The sequence below is a fragment of the Ambystoma mexicanum genome, chromosome 4p (genome assembly GCF_040938575.1).
Source record: "Ambystoma mexicanum isolate Mex_15411 chromosome 4p, UKY_AmexF1_1, whole genome shotgun sequence".
Lineage (NCBI taxonomy): Eukaryota > Metazoa > Chordata > Amphibia > Caudata > Ambystomatidae > Ambystoma > Ambystoma mexicanum.
In genome coordinates, this window is record NC_090927.1 from 1,164,315,028 (window position 1) to 1,164,331,794 (window position 16,767).

Below are 16,767 nucleotides of genomic sequence, written 5' to 3' on the forward strand. Positions count from 1 at the left end.
CCAACCAGAGACAAGCCTAATAGTGAATTCCTGAACAAGGATCACGTTAGCTGGGTGCAGGCTGTCACAGGGGGCCGATTGCTTGAGTTGTACTCTCCTGGGTTCTGTGATTAAGAAACTACAGGCTGACTATAAGGCCTTATGGACTAAAATGAATAATTTAAAATCTGTCGTATGGGAACTGAGAGAGGTGCAGAGGTCCCTGATTGACTCACAGAGCACTAATCTTAACACTCCTTCAACGATAACACAATTGTTTCCATTGTAAAAAACGAGCACTGCAAAGTATTGTTAAAGTAATTAAGGCCCATGATGGGAGACGCCCACCTGCAAGACCATCCGTATCCCCTAGTGCTTTGGCTGGAACTGCTAACTTTTTGTCCACTAACTCTAGAAATAATAGCCCAGTCTTATTAGTCTTTAGGTCATGTTTCTATTTGTCTAACGTGCCTAGGGTTACAACCAAGTATGAATAACCAAAGGATAGCCTAACAAATAAAGTGATTCACTGGCTTAGAGTAAAGAGGGGTTGCTACTCCATCATCACAGAGGACATTGCGGCCTGTTTTCGTGTTCTAGTCTCCTCTGATAGAGACTACATTGAAGTCTACGTGGCATCAAATTTACTGTTAGAGGGCCTATTGGCTATGGAGAAAATGGTCCTCCCACAACTGGAGTTGGAAATAGCAATAACTTTTTTTTGCCCATGAGGGAAGAGATCATGTCTTCCAGCAAGAAGAGAGAGAGACCTTAGGTTATTGGGGTTAGTGGGAGATCAAAGCCTCTGCTAGAGGGAATAGTGGCTCAGAGAATCCCTCAGCCTGTTGCCCAGGGCATAAGTCCCAGAGAACTCCCACACCTACCTTTGGCCCCATTACAGTGTCAAGGTTCCGTATTTAAGGTGGTATGAATATTTTATTAATTTCATTATCATTAGTGTTTTCTGGGTAGTAGTGCCTTAACTGGTACCATTCAGCATGTGGACAGTATCCCTGGCCAAGATGATGGTTCTAATCCCGTGCCCCGATTGGCTAGGGAGTGCATGAGTCACTTGCTGGACATTCTCATCTGCCTTTCATTGTCTTCTGCCCAGCTGAAAAGGTCAGGAATAAAGAAGATCCAGGGAAACATGGAACTATCTCTTCCTAGGGGCCCATCAAGAAGTAAATAAGAAGATTTTTACTGAACTGCGGAAAGTTGTGAAAATAGAACAGGAGAACAAGGACATTCAGGCTGAAGCTAAGTGAAAATGTTTGTTAATCTTGGTTTTTTCCTTGGAAGGATTCTGTAGTGAGTAACTTTCCTGTGAAAGGATATTCTGGTTTAAAGGATTTGATAATCCATGTTATTTTCATGTGAACACTGTTAAAATATACTTGCGCGTTGTTCCTTTTCCTTTGCGAGCCTAGTTTTGTTTAAGATACTGTTTGTTTCCACTGAACTGTCCATTTTGAGAAAAGGCCCTCGCTTGCTCATTCCACTGCCTAGGAACGGCAAGCTTCGGAGCTTCCTCTTGGAAAGCTTTCAGTTCCTGCGCAATTAGTGTAGTGTCTAGCGCTAGTTGCGCGACTCGTGGCTGATATTAGTTACACTAGCGCAAGCAGCGCAACATGGCTTTTTTCTGTGAACTGATGCGACTAGTTTTTAGGAATTTATGGTGACAGGAGAGTGCGGGCAGCGGGCTGACTTTCCCCAGCCAATGTGACTTGTATATAGTGCGGGCAGCGCATTGAAGCAGCAGTGTTTATTTGTAAAACAAAAAAAGGTTTAAACTACGTAGACTTTTAAGAACTCAACATAGCAGTGCAGCGAGTAAGCTGCTAAAGTTTGTTTTTACTTCTAAAGTAATTTCAAGTCAAAAAGCACGGTTCAAGCAAAAGAGTCAGACAAGAGGAAAACAAGTTTAAGAAGCTGAGTAGCAGTTTTAGGCCCCATTCTTTCTTGAGAAGAGGATTTTAAGTATGAAGAATAATCTCGACTGAATTTATTTATTGATGACAAGTTCCAGGCAAAGTGTAAACTTCCTCTGGGCTGTCTGCAGAGGAGATCCAGGTACACAAATTAAATTCTGATAACTGTGTTTAAGAGAACTTAGAGAGGGTAGAAATGAATGTTTATGAAATCAGAGCATGTTGTAGCCTTCTTGTCGTCCCTGCAGATTTCTGTGAGATTGCAGTAAGAAATCTGTTTTGTTATTTTATCCACTTCCCCTTTCCACCAGGTGTGTTCCGTGCTCAGCTGTGAATACAGTGTAGTTGAGTGTGTCACACTCTTGAGGGTCTGCCGGGGTTCAGCAGCTTCTGCAGATGTTTCCACAATATTCAGCCTGAGAGTATGAAAGGCCATTATATTTGAGTCTGCCCAAGCTGTCAAGAACCCTGAAGAGACCACGGTGGATGCCTTGGGCGATATGATTCGGGATCTTAGGGAAGAGTTAAGGGTAGCACACAAAGAAAATGTGAGTTTGAGTAAGAAAGTGGAAGAGTTGAGTGTGAAGGTCACCCAGATTCAGGAGCCAGGTGGTAGGTTGGCTGATAGTAGGTCTCCAGGAAGGTCAGAACCCTCCAGTTTTGATCAGAGTGGATGAGGAAAGACCAGAGACAGGGATTAAGGGTGTTAAGGGAGGGGCTAGGTCCTTATTGATCCAGTGCCTTTGGCTGTTCCTGAACATTATGCCGGGGAGTCCAAGAAATTTCAGACTTTCATAACTCAATGCAAATTACATTTTCTTAGTCCTCTACTCTTCTTCCCTACAGAGGCTGTGAGGGTAATGTTAATTTTGTCTTACTTGTCTTGGGAAGCAGCAACCTGGGCCGGTTTGTTAGTTAGCGAGAAGCATGCAGCTTTAGGAAAGTTAGGCTCTTCTTGGAGGAATTTGGTAAGATGTTTAACAGACGACAGGTTTCATTAGAGGTGGATGGAGAGTTGTTGAAATTTCGTCAGGGAAATCGGGACCTGATCTCTTATAATACTCAATTCAAGACTCTGGTTTTGGAAAGTAGATGGCCGGAGGAAAAGGGAGCTTCACTTTTTTACATGGGTTTGCGGGAGGAGTTCAAAGATACTTTATCAGGCATTGTGAATCTGCCTCCTTCCTGTGATGAACTGATTGATTTGGTTATTCAACTTGACTTTAATTTGAATGAAAGGAGAGCAGAGCGCAGGAGAAGCCAGGGAGATGGTAGGATCACTCTCACATGGGATCGACCCAGATTGGAATTCGTGAACAGAGAATTTAAGGACAGAAGTACTGATTTGGGGTCTAGGGTGGAGGGACTTTAACCAAGGAAGAGAACGTTAGAAGAAGGGAAAACAATTTGTATTTATATTGCGGCAAGAGTGGTCACTTTTTAGGTAACTGCCCATATACCCCAAAGAGGTTCCAGACTCCAACGACCAAGGTGCAGCAGGTAGCAAACACCCTGTATGCAGCAGTAACTCATATTACGGTAAACGTATCCTTGTTTTTCAAAGCTTGCTTGAAGGGCTCTGGTCCTGTAGTTATTGACTCCGGGGCAACTGGAAATCTCATGGATTTGGGGGTGGCCAAGATCCTGGGTATTCCATTTCTGCAGGAAGAAATGGTGAAGCAGGTGTGGGCGGTGGATGGGACTTCTCTCACAACTGAGCCTATCACAAATTACACAAATCCTTTGATTATGGTTTTGGCAAGCGGTCATGGGGAAGAGATTTCTTTTGAACTGATCAATGCTCCACAATTGAAGATAATTCTGGGCATGCCCTGGCTTAGGTCGCATAATCCCAAGATAGACCAGAGTAGGCGGGTGGTTGAGTTACAGTACAAATCTTGTTTGGAACACTATTTAAGCGTCCAATGCAAGACACTTCCTCAAAAACAGGTTGGGTCTGCACCTTTGTTCTTAGCAGAAGAAGGGGCTTTGAGTCTCTTCTGAGGAGGACTCTTGGGGAAGCTGCTAGAGGGCTATCAGGATTTTTGGGATGTTTTTCATGAGGATTGCGGGGGAGTTGCCTCCTCATAGGCCCTTTCACTGTAAGATAGAACTGGAACCGGGGGTCAGTGTATGCATTAACAGAAAAAGAAAATGAGTATTTGAAAGAGAATTTGGCTGAGAATTTAACAAAGGGGGTTATCCATCATTTCCCAGTCGCCAGCTGCTTCTCCCTTGTTCATTGTCCCCAAACCAGATGGAACTCTCACAACTTTTATTGATTACAGAGCAGTAATAAGGTAACAGTCAAGAACCTGTATCCTCTCCCTTTAATCTCTAAAATGTTGAATCAGATCCAGGGAGCAACAGTTTTGTCCACGTTAGTTCTTCGTGAGGCCTATCGTCTGGTCAGAGTACAGCAGGGAGACGAGTGAAAGACGCCTACAAGACCAGGTTCGGATTATACGAGTATCAGGTGATGCCTTTTGGTCTCTGAAATGCTCCAGCGGACTTCTAATCCTTTATTGATGAGGTGCTTGGTGAATTATTGGATGTTTTTGTCATTGTTTACATTGATGATATTCTTATTTTCTCTCGAGATTCGGATCAACATCAAAGTCATGTGCGATTGGTGCCACAGAAGGTTTGAGAAAATCACTTGTTCACCAAACTTGAGAAAAAAACAGTTTCACAAGGATTCGGTGGAGTTTTTAGGGTTCACTATTCCTCCAAATGGGTTGGAAATTAATCCCAGGAAAGTACAGGCTGTTCGAGACTGGCCTTCGTCAACAAGGGTCAAAGATGTGTTAAGTTTTCTTAGCTTTGCCAACTTTTACAGGAGGTTTATTGAGGGTTTTTCACGACTCGTTACACCCATCACTAAACTGCTCAAAAAGGGGGTGAAGTTTGTTTGGGACCCAGAGGCTGAAAAGGCTTTCCAGTCGCAAAATAATTTCTTTATTTCCAGTCCGATTCGGATTCATCCGGATTCTTCAAAACCTTGCTTTGTCGAGGCAGATGTTTCTAACCTGGCTGTGGCAACAGTGGTGTCTCAGAGGCTGGTGATGGGGGCAGTTCTGTCTCTGAATGATGGTGTTCTAAGTCATCTGCAGGCAGGTTTTCAAAAGGGAGTCAGCATGATAGACCAGTGTCTAAGGTTACGCCTCCTTTTTGATAAGTACATTCTACTCAGGAAAATATCTATTTATGCCGTCTTCTGTATTAATTTATAGATGGCATTTGATACTGTCCTGAGAGTGAGACATTCGGCTACTGTGGTGGAATTGGGCATCGCAGAGGAGTTGTTGAATGCTATTAAGTCACTATATGTAAGCAATGGCACTAAGATCCGCTGGGGGGGTGGGGGGATCGATGGTGCTCTGTCCGGCACAGTGCAAATAGAAATGAGGGTACACCAGGGCTGTGTGCTGGCCCCCTTGCTATTTTGTGTGTTCATTAACGAGGTAATTAACAACTTGGTGAATGTCCCAACAGATGCACCCTTTTTTGCAGGCGATAGGATTCCGATTCTCATGTTCACTGACGACGCGGTCCTGCTCTCACTAACGCCAATGGGACTGCGTCGCAAGCTGGAAATTTTTTTAGGCTTCTGCCGGAGGAATGGCTTGCAGATGAACGTTCAGAAGACCATGGCCATGGTCCTGAGAGTGAGTAAGGCAAAAAAGCATCCCAGAATTCGGCTTGCCCTAGTAGCTGGCAGAAACTAGCAGGTTGCTGTCTACGACTATCTGGGCATATGCATAAAAGAGCATTCTACCAGGAAGGAGCACTTGGGCAAGACTAACCTGACACTTGCAAGGTATGGCAGTGAACTTGCTAAGTTCAACAGAGAGCATGAGGAGGGGCTGCAACGGTTGCCTTTAAGGCCTATAGAGCCAAGGTGAGACAGGCAGCCTTCTATCGTGTGGAGTTCTGGAATGGGAATAATAGTGCACTCTGGTCTGTGACAGAGAATACATTCCTGAAGAATCTTTTGGGTTTACCTACTTCCGCACCCAATTTATCTGTCATCCTCTACCTGCAGCCCAATGGATAGCTTGTAAGTCTAAGCCACTGTTTTATTGGATAAGACTTTGGACCAAAGAATAACTAGTTAAGTATAGACAGGCCTTGAGGGATATTAGGTCACAGGAAGGAGCCACTTGTATAGCTGGTTTTGGACCCCGAGAAAGGAATTCCAGGATCCTTGGGCTTGTTGACTATTGGGACAACCCTGATGCCACTAGCAGTGGCTCCAAGATTTGTATTACTGATACCCTGAGACTAGCAAGGGATGATGAAATGTGCCTGGGGCTGGCTCATTCCAATCAGTTCTTAATGTACAGTCGCTAAAACAGACTGTGGGTTATGATGATTACCTGGACTTAATGTACCAACAACAAATGTGATCTTCATTCGTCAAGGCTCGCATGGCAGCTGTGAAGAACAAATGGAACCATCAAATCACTCCTGCATGCCCTTTCTGTCCCCGCTGTAGTTGAGGATATGACCCATTTTCCTCTGTGTTGCCCATACAATGGAGTCCTGAGAAGAGGATCTTTTAATTCTATTTTCAGGACCCGAAGAGTTTCTACTATTGTCGAGGATATGGTTCTGTGCCTCTCAGCGAAAGATAGACTTGCAACTTTTGCAAAGGGATGAAATTTAATGAGGGCATGAAGGAGAAGTTCTAATTATGTTATGCGCCTCGAGGGGGTTAGCAAGAGTGTTGCAGAACTTATAGTGCACACATTAGCTATGCTTCCCTGCAATTAATATGGCTGGAACCCTCTGGAAATGCAGGGCAGTGAATGATCAGCTTGATCATATCTGTAAAGATGCGGGTGCAAGGAAGCCAGATCTGCTGTGGGACACAGCCCATCCAAAACATGCGCTGCCGAGTGAGTGTCGGGACACACGTAGAAAGAAGCCTGCACTGTCAAGCAACGCAGCCGCCTGTTCAGAACTCGCCGCTGATAGACAATAGCAGGAATCAGGACCTGACCTGCAAGACTGCGGAGGGGGCGGTGGACACCGAAGCAGTAAGGGACTGGTCCGTTCACGCTAACCCAAGCCCAGAGGACCACGTGGACTCTGCCATGGCGCATGAAGTGAGGAATCATGAGGAGCTGGCCTTACCCATTCTGTTTTAAGGACACTCGCGGAAAGAAACTTCCCTTCCCAACTTCGCAGGCTTACCTTATGCTGCAGGAGTGTCGTCCTCTCCCAGAAGCGGAGTGCGGTCCTACACACAGGGGCCATGGTGTGAGGCATCATGGCAAGCCACGGGCTATGCGAAAGGGTGCAGGGCCTAGAGGGGTTTAAATGGGTTTTGTCGATCACAGGGCCCGGATTGGCTGAAACCGCACCAGCCCCTTCATAAGCCTGACAGAGAAGACAGACTAAGAGAGGTTTTTTCTGATTCTTTCAGAACGGACGTGCCGCAGACGAGGGAACAACATCAGAGACACTCTGGGCTTACGAGGACTGACCCCCGGACCCTCTCTGTTCATCCTCATTATAGAAAAACCAAGAAAAAGGGGTTGCAAAGAGACTGAGAACAATCAAGAGTTTCTGTGACTAAAGAAGCTCTTCTACTTTTCCTTTTGAAAACATTTTTATTCAGGCCGTCTGTGTTTTCTCCTCATTGTCACAATATCCATCAGTGAGCTCTTAACTGTACTTCATGGCTCATGTATGGTATCCTATTACTGTGTTGTCTTTCTTTCTCTTTTAGAATTGAAAGTACTTATACGCATCTGTGCATTATATAAGGACAGCAGTGAGAATGAGGCTCTTTTAGCACTGAATGCATTTAAAATCACATATGTACTTAAGGATAATACTGTGAATGATGCATCCCTGCTCAACCAGAATGCAAGACCATTCTAGGGGCATGTTCTGATGTATTGAAAGCACTTTTTGCACTTTGATAGATTTTATTTTGACCCATGTCATTAGAAACTCAGAACATGTCTCTCTCCATGCCTTGGAGCTTTGCCTAGTTACACATGTCAACTTTGTTTTATTACATTATATTGCTCTTATTGTTGGTTTTTTATTTGCCTGTATTGTGTATGTTATGTATGGCTTTTATGGTAATTGCCGAAAAATAAAGCAAAAACAAACAAATATGGGTGCTTCCCATTTGTTAGTAAAAATTAAATAATGAATTAATACAGATCATTAATACAGATCATTTCATCAGTATAACGTCCCAAGTTGGATATACTTACTGCAAAAGATAAGTTCATTAATATGTATAAAAAGTGTTGTATGCAGGAAAATGCTGAATCAACGTTTTGTGCTTTATCTATGTGTCAACACCATCAATGGTTGATGTGTAAAAGGTTTGCCATCTTTGACATTTTGTCTTTCTCAAATAGAAATGTACAACTGCATTGCCAGTTTTATTTCTAGAGTTATGTGTTTTGTCTACTAGAATCCCGAAGATGTTACTTGAGGACACAAGTCAAAACATGTTGTATTAACAGGACTTCTAAGGTTGTTCAGATATGCCAATGTGAACTATCTAAGCCTTTATACTTTCTTGATAATCCTGCAACAATAGGGCAGCCTTCCCACACATTCTGATGTCCCTGTATTTTTATCATTTGGAACACATAATGACGGATTTGCTACCTAACTTATATCATTGTGAAAAAAAGTATTTATACAATAGTATTTAATTATAGCCGATTTACAGGGCCCCAGTGGTGAAAGCAGTCACTTAAAGGTGGCATATGACTTCAAAATGCTATCCTGAAGATGGATGTTTTAGAATTACAGTGCTGGGCTGAAACACGAGTTGACACCATATTTGTATGTGTACATATTACCATGTAAGAAAACTGTCAAAACAAAAAGCAACTAAGTGGAGATACAGAACGGGATCTGAACACCCCTCTCACTAATCAGTGAGTCACATGAATTCCCCATTTCCACTTTTTAATAATGCTACTGTGGTTGGAGAAAAAGCGATGGAAGCTTCTTAGTCAAATGTGAATTACATCCCCACAAATTTAGTTTCTGTAACCCCTTACAAATTTACAAAAGTGTACAACCTTGTGCATCTGCTGCCATGTTTAGCGGTTTCAAGCACAGTGCATAGCCTTTTAACCTACTACGCCAAATTACAATATCAAGAGCATGAGAAAAATGTTCATTTGGTATTGTTATTGTTATTATTTTCTGTTACCCTTCCCTCATGGCTTTCAAAATGAGGACTATTATCACATGTGGAAGGCCCCATATCTAACACGAAGATTAAATAATCAATTTTTCCTAGGTCACAACAACAAGACGCAGCTGCTAGCGTGACACTCCACCCCGCCCAATGCAGAGAAAGTGACTGACAGTTGGGCAGGATGCACATAGGAGATATAATGCAGTGCATAACTTTTTGATATTGATATTTTATTTCTATCACGCTCGTACACAAGTGTTTCAAGTGTTTCAGACCTTGCTGAATAGTCTATAAGGCTGCTTTGCAACACGCTCCGGCCCTGTTCTTAGGGATGTCCCATGAGTACCATGGAAAGGGGATGGGGCATGCATTAGCTTTTAGTTAGTAGTGCTAGTTTATGCACTTGAATATATATAACACAATTGCAAATTAATTTATGTATACTTGTGTTATTCAAAACATTGTGTGTGTGCCCTACATACCAAATTAGGTTTATCCCCACTTTGAGATATAAGTGCTCACTAATCTCGACTCTATTCTTCCCTCTGCCCTCAAACTCCTTGATTTTCCTCTGCTTTCGACACAATTAATCATGCCATCCTGATCAATTGTGTCTGAGAACCCGGGCGTCACGGATCAGGCTCTGTCTTGGTTGACCTCCTTCCTCCTGGACCGATCCTCCCAGGTCCAACTTGGGTCCTTTCTCTCCACCACCTCTCTCTCCACATGTGGTGTTCCCCAGGGCTCGAACCTCCCACCCTGGCATTTCAAAGTCTACTTGGCCCCTTTGTCCCACCTCATCTCTTCCTTCTCCTCTAACTTTCAGTGTTACGCAGATGACACTCAGCTCTCCTTCAGGCTCCCTTCAGCCTCCTCTTTCACTCATTCCCAACCGTCTATCCGTGATTCAGGTGTGGTGCGCATCCAAATATCTCTGCCTTAATGCCAGTAAGATTGAGATCCTTCTTATTTGGACCCCTGCTACGCTTTCCCTCTTTCCCTTTGGCCGCCCTCCTGGGGTTCTCTTCCTGCCCCTTCCTGTGAGACAGAAAACCTTGATGTTATCTTCGACTCCTCTCTCTCTTTTTCTCCTCACATCACAGACCTCGATAAGAAGTCCCACTACCAGCTGCACCTCCTCAGAGGCATTCTTCCTTTTCTCACTTTCCCCAGAATTCACTGTCTTCAGAGCCCTGGTTATATCTAGGCTGCACTACTGCAACAGCCTCTTTCTCAATCTGCCTGCCTCTACTCTCTGCTCTCTGCAACTAATCCAGAACAGGACTGCAAGACTTGTCCTTGGCCTCAAGCCCAAGGATAACATCTCTCCAGCTCTGAAATCTCTCCACTGGCTTCCAGTGACTGCAAGGATCAAGTTCAAGACCCTCTGCATCATCCACAAGGCCTTCTGGCGCTGGGGACCGCACTATATCCAACATTCTTTTCCTTACCACCTTCCTTTTCCGGCCCTTCGCTTAGCCACCTCAACTCTTTGAGGAACAGACGCTTCTCCAGGCAGAGACTGGGAGAGTAGGTGGTAGATCTCTCTCCCCTGTAGGTGCCTCCCTCTGAAAGAGCCTCCCTGCCCCTCTCAAACTTGAGCCGGACCACCTGAGGTTCCATAAGCAGCTCAAGAATTTCCTTTTCACTTCTGCTTTCTCTCTCTCTCCCCACTGCTGACCTACCTGTCTGCTGGGCTGACTAGTTGCCTGGCTACCCTCAGAATCTCAATGGGCACCAGGCGCCTCCACTACCACTAGCCCCTGCACTGCCTCTGGGCTTACCGCGCGTTTGAATTCTATATGTAACCCTACAGTCCCCTGCCTCCTTACACTAACCCAGAGCTTTGCTGCCCTGGCTGCACTTATGCAAAGCAATACTGCCCTGATTACACTTTCCCCTTCCCTCCCCGTTGCACTTCTCCTCTCCCTCTCCCCCATGCACTTGCACGATCTGAATGACAAAAGGCCTAGTAAGATCGTTTGTTTTGTCCTCTCTCTGTCTTCCCTACCTTGTCTTGTCGCGCCTAGAAACAGTTGTGTACAGGCGCATTATAAATGACTCATCATAGCATATATCATAAGTGAAAACAGGTAAGGCTTAATAGTGTACATACCTTAGCTTTGCTCAATGCAGTTGTTTTGTACCGTAGTTCTGCATATTGTCGCTCAGATGCATTCAACCGTTCCTCTACCCTGTCCATCCAGCTAGAGAATTGTCGTACATCATCTTGATAACTTGTCCATTTGGATAGGGCACTCTCCAGTTGACTTAAAAAAATACAACATTTTTAGCATGTTTAGAGAGAAATCAGTGGTGTGCATATAATGATCATTCAGGGACGTGATTCGTTCCATGAGCGGAATGAGGTGAGGGCAGATTTCTTCTAAATCTAAAGGTTGGCTCTCTTTTCAAAAAGTAGTGGTGGATGTGTTGATAGGTGAACGTACTGCACGTTCATCTCTTCCCTAGTGTTCTGTTTCTCTTCTTTTTAAGCAGGCAGTACCCTAAAGTGGCTTCAAGGTGCCAAGAGGTGCAATACTGTTGCACCACCAAATGAAAATAAACATATACTTCAGGTACTTTTAGCTGCCCTTCTATAAAAATAAAAGTGATGGTATCCTTAATGTTGGAAGAAATACTTTGATTGAATTACTAGCAAAAAGTACACGTTCTCCGAACGGGTTATGTAGATAGACATGATAACACTCTCGTGAATTGTTGAAAATCAATGAATTATTTTACAACTATGTACTTAGGTGGCAATTAAATGTATGTGTTACTCATGTTCCATATCAAGTACAATATTGTCTTCACCTTTCACGTTTATACTCGAAAATATTGAAAAATCTAAAAAAAATAGATGCAGGTGTGCTCAAAGAGAAATATTGCACATTCATATCTTTGCCAGATTTCAAATGTTGTGTGCACTGTCTCATGTACAGTGCTGAGCAAATGCCCAGCTAAAGCCTCTTTTAATAAATGCATGGGATGTTTCAAGCATATTGTGCTACATCTCAGATCTCATGTATACCTTTGGAGGAATAGTTCTACAAAATAACCCACAATTCAATTGCAAACATACAGAGCTTGTTTTTCTAAATGCTCAGCAGCACTGCATACCTTTTACACTGGATACATGTAGAGAGGATGGAAGCCCAAGCCTCCTTTAGGTCCTGTAGCTGCTGAGTAATGGCCGGCACCCCTTCAGGGGATGTGTTCCTCAGAACAGATTCCCCTCTCGTCAGCAGGAGTTTCATTTGGATCTCCTTCTCCTGCTTGGCCAGTAGCAGTGCCTGGAGATAAAGCACATTGCACTGTAATCTATTCCTAATAAGTGACTGAAACAGCAAAACAGACTAACTTGGGATCACTGATCAGCACCTGCTTACAATTATTAACCATATCATGCAAAGACTCCAAATGATCAGCTCTGCCCATTTCATCTTTCACCACTGAAGGAGAATCCTAATAAGGTGCCTTCCATATAGTGAGCATGCATATGTGCACCTAATTACCATTATTTACACATTATTATTCTCTGAAAGGTCAGGATGAATCTTCACCGCATAGTTTTAATGCACCCTATCTTGTGAAATGTACCCACTCGCTGCAATTTAAATACTTTAATCATTTAAAAACATTTTTGCAAAGGGCACAGAAACAGGAGAGGATTATGATGGTTGTCTCAAGATCTCAGCGGTTTATTGACAAACATCCGCATTCCTCCTACTAACTGAAATATAAGAGGATGGAAAAACAAAAAAGAAGGGAATGGGGAGGGGAAGAAATAACTCCTTAGAGGTCATCTATGATCCCACTTTTTGAATCTATTCCATCTTGTAGGGAGACATTATGAGTTAGACAGTAACGGCAAAACTGGTGGTATTTGACAAATACTACTGTCTTTACAGATTGCCCGCTTATAGTGTGGTTCCTCCTCCAGAAATCCACTGGCAGAGAATCTGGAAAACCCACGGGTGGCAATATTTTTTAAATCGTCCCATTGCTGAAATCCACATGTTCCAAGTTGAAGATCTGCATGAACTCAACCCAAATGTCCACCTGAAAATACCTCCAACCAAAAGGGAAATGGTAATGATAGTCAGAGAACAGCTAAGGGAAAAAACTAGCAGTCAACAGTCCACGGAGTCACCCAAACACATACCAGCCATGATGGAAGTGACACAGTCACACACCCCCACCTTCATGCCCCATGCAAACAATAAAATATACATTCTGAATGCCAAATAATCCATGTGCCAAAAGAACAAGTGTAGGAGAACAACTGCTGAAAGAACAAGCATGGGAACATCGCGTGCAGTTCAAAGGATCTAGGAAGCAGGGCAGACAGTGAGACAGGATATATGCCCCTCTGAGAAGGTGCAGGCCCATGTACCCTGGACAACACTCACCCTGGTCCCCTACAGACAAGCAACTGATCACATAGGACTGTGACAGCATCACATACTCACTGGAACATAGAGGGGCAATGACAAGTTCCCTTGAGATACACCTTATGACATGGCCTAAATCACTCTGCCTTACGATTACTCTGGACACACAGAAGGAAATGGAATCTTGGTATTTTCATGTGACCAGTATCATGCCCTCTTTACTCTGGACTCTCCCTCCCCATCATATCTGCCCCCCTCACCACCTGAAATACCACCCCCATTGTCCAATCACTCGCGGAGGCAGTGAGTCAGTGACACAAGGCACAGTACAGTACAGACACGCTAATGGCTCTCCAATAGCCTCATGGCATTTGTGGTACTAATTTACATGAAAATAATACAATGGAAACCAATTAATGACGCATGCCGAAAAACAGCATTGGAGTGTGGCTGGCAACACAGACATCCACAGATAGAACCCAACCCCCCTTCCACTCCACCTGCAGGTTACTGTGTCAGAAGTGTTACATTAGGTGGGGAAAGGTGACACCACAAACGATGCAATACATGTGGACAAATACAGTGAAAAAAGTGTGCTGCACTGGCAAGGCCTGATAAAGATCATTGAATACTGGATGTCACTCAACACATGCCGCATCGTCCATTAGCAATGTCAGAGAAAGAAACCCCTTGGGAATGATCTGCACAATGGATGTCCAGGGCACATTACCTGCATGGCGTACCTGTAGCTAGACCTCTTAGAGCAAATACAGTAACTGGCAACACATGCCAAACTACATAACTCACACCACTATGTCTCACCTGCATATTGTGTCAAACCACAGGAAGATATAAAGTCCATAGTGACAGTGAAAAAATATGTTTATTGCCTATACAAAAACAAATACCCTCCTTGCCCCTCCCTATCATAGTTCCCGAAAAAACACCTCTATGGCCCTAGTGGCACATCCTAATTCCAACCTCTAGACAAACAGTCTAGAAGACCCACATCTGGCCTAGTGATTCATTCTCCTGCTATGCCTATAACCCATCCGCCCTCCCTCCCACATCACCTGCCTAACACACTGAAAAACACACCCCTGACCCCAGTGGAACATCCTACCATCTACCTAAACCAACACCCTGGGCAACACATATCAAGTGAATCTCTTTGGAACAATCAACCCCTATTTCACTGGTCCCTGGGAGAAGGGGGTCGAAGGCCAGCAGTGGTGTGGCCTCTGGGATGCAGAGGTGGACAACATGGTATGGTGGTGAAGGAAGATGCCCCTGCATATTCACCAATGAGAACAAGTGCTTAGCTGCTCTAGGATGGCAGTTAGCAGACCAAACCCCTGCTCCATAGTGTCAGTTGTCTCCTAGGTGTACACGGCTTGGACATTAATCGTTCTGCAGGTTTCTGCTTGCAGGCAGTAGATGCGACTGAGGTGCCAGCTAAACCTCCTTACATTTCTACAAGTTTGCTGGAGGCTGGCAATAACATCAATTGTTCTGTCCACTATCTGCTCCTGGACTACCTGCTGCTTATTCATGTCCTGTGGATAACTGTGAACCTGGGAATGTTGGATTTCCATCGGGTCTGGAGGCAAACTGGCCAGTTAGGGCATTCTGGCACTGGCAGGATCTTTGGCTGGAAGTCTGATCTTCCTCAGATTATACCTATGAGTTTCCAGTTGGACAAGCATACAATACATAGTTAGCATGCAGGCTTTCTTGTACGCAAGTCCCACCACTAGTGAAACAAGTAGAGGAGGTTCAACCCTGTCTAGAGGATCTGGATCCTAGAGACATCCTGAGCTGTAGTCTTTGCTTGCAGAAGGTGGACCCTCTAGGTCGGTCCCTCTCTAGAAGGATTGCGTCAGCAGGAAGTTTCCCAGTATGAAGAACAAGAGTCGGGGAAGTACAGACTATACTGGGAGGATGGTCTCCTCTACAATGAGCCTATGGAATCTACTCCAGGAGACCTCAGGAGACTGGTGCTCTCCCGGAGATAAGATTACAATTCCTGCAATTAGCCCATGAGGTCCCCCTGGCTGGTAATTTGAGTACGAAAAGGACCAAAGAGAGAATCTCACTGTATTTCTACTGGCCCAAGATTGGAGTAGAAGTAGAAAAACATTTCAGAAGCTGCCACACTTGCCAATTGTTTGGCAAGAGGGGAACCATGAATGTGAACACTTAGTTCCCCTGCCAGTTGTGGGAGTCCCTTTGAGAAGGGGGAAATGTACATTGTTGGTCCCTTTGGCCCTCCAACCTCCTCAGGCAACTGTTTATACTAGTTGTAGTGGACCATGCCACTAGATATCCTGAGGCCATACCTATGTAAACTGTTACTGCTCAGGCAGTTGCTAAGGCCCTACTTGGTATTTTTACGAAAGTAGGTTTTCCTAAGGAGGTAGTATCCGACAGTGGGTCACATTTTAAGTCTCACTACATGCAAACCTGTGGGGTCACCTACACATTCTCAAAATCCAACCAACTTCAAACCAATGGGTTGGTAGAGAGGTTTAACAGAACCATGAAGAGCATGATAGGTGCTTTAGAGGAACGCCTGAGAAGAAAGTGTGACCTTGTACTGCCATGCCTTCTTTTTGCTTACAGAGAGGTGCCTCAAGCTGGATTGGGCTTTAGCCCTTTGAGTTCCCCTATGGTCATCCAGTCAGAGGCCATTTGGCCCCGATTAAAGAAGGACTGGAGAGTGTTCCACCCTCAAAGCCAGTACGAATTACTGACTATGTGCTAGACCTCAGACAGAGGATGGCACACATGATGACAGAAGCTTCAGAAAATGTGAAGTCTGGTCAAGCTCTAGTCAAGCATTAGCATGACCAGAACACTAATATAGTGGAGTTTACTCCGGACCAGCTAGTTCTAGTTATGGTCCCAATAAAAAAAAGAGTTTTAGAGGACAACTGGACAGGACCCTTCAAGATTGTAGCCAAACTTGGAGAGGTCAAACATGTGGTGGACTTGGGCAACCCAAAGGGGGCCCCTAGTGTCCTTCACAGCAACCGCCTGAAGACCTATGTCCCCAGACCAGAGACAGGAGCTTTGCTTCTAGCTTCTGATCAATAAGATGAGAAGAGTGAGCCTCTCCCAGATCTTCTAAAAGTACACTCTTCAGTTGGGTCTATAGAAGGAGTCAAATTTGGGCCTCATTACGAGTCCGGCGGTAGTCATGCCGGAAAAACTGGCAGGCTGCCGCCGGACCGGTAATACAAATCTGCCTCCGTGATTGCCGGAATCACCGGGG

The 16,767-nt window shown here is 44.4% G+C and overlaps 1 protein-coding gene across 17 annotated transcripts in view; it reads right to left on the reverse strand.

The window, feature by feature from the left end:
- SYNE1 (spectrin repeat containing nuclear envelope protein 1) overlaps window positions 1-16,767 on the reverse strand; it is a 1,651,720-nt gene that overhangs the window by 786,401 nt on the left and 848,552 nt on the right. For all 17 annotated transcript variants that reach the window (XM_069606781.1, XM_069606782.1, XM_069606785.1 and 14 more), the window contains 2 exons: window positions 12,220-12,392; window positions 11,213-11,366 (listed from right to left, as the gene is read on the reverse strand). In XM_069606781.1, the coding sequence (XP_069462882.1) occupies window positions 11,213-11,366; window positions 12,220-12,392 (327 nt within the window). The remainder of the gene's footprint in view (window positions 1-11,212; window positions 11,367-12,219; window positions 12,393-16,767) is intronic.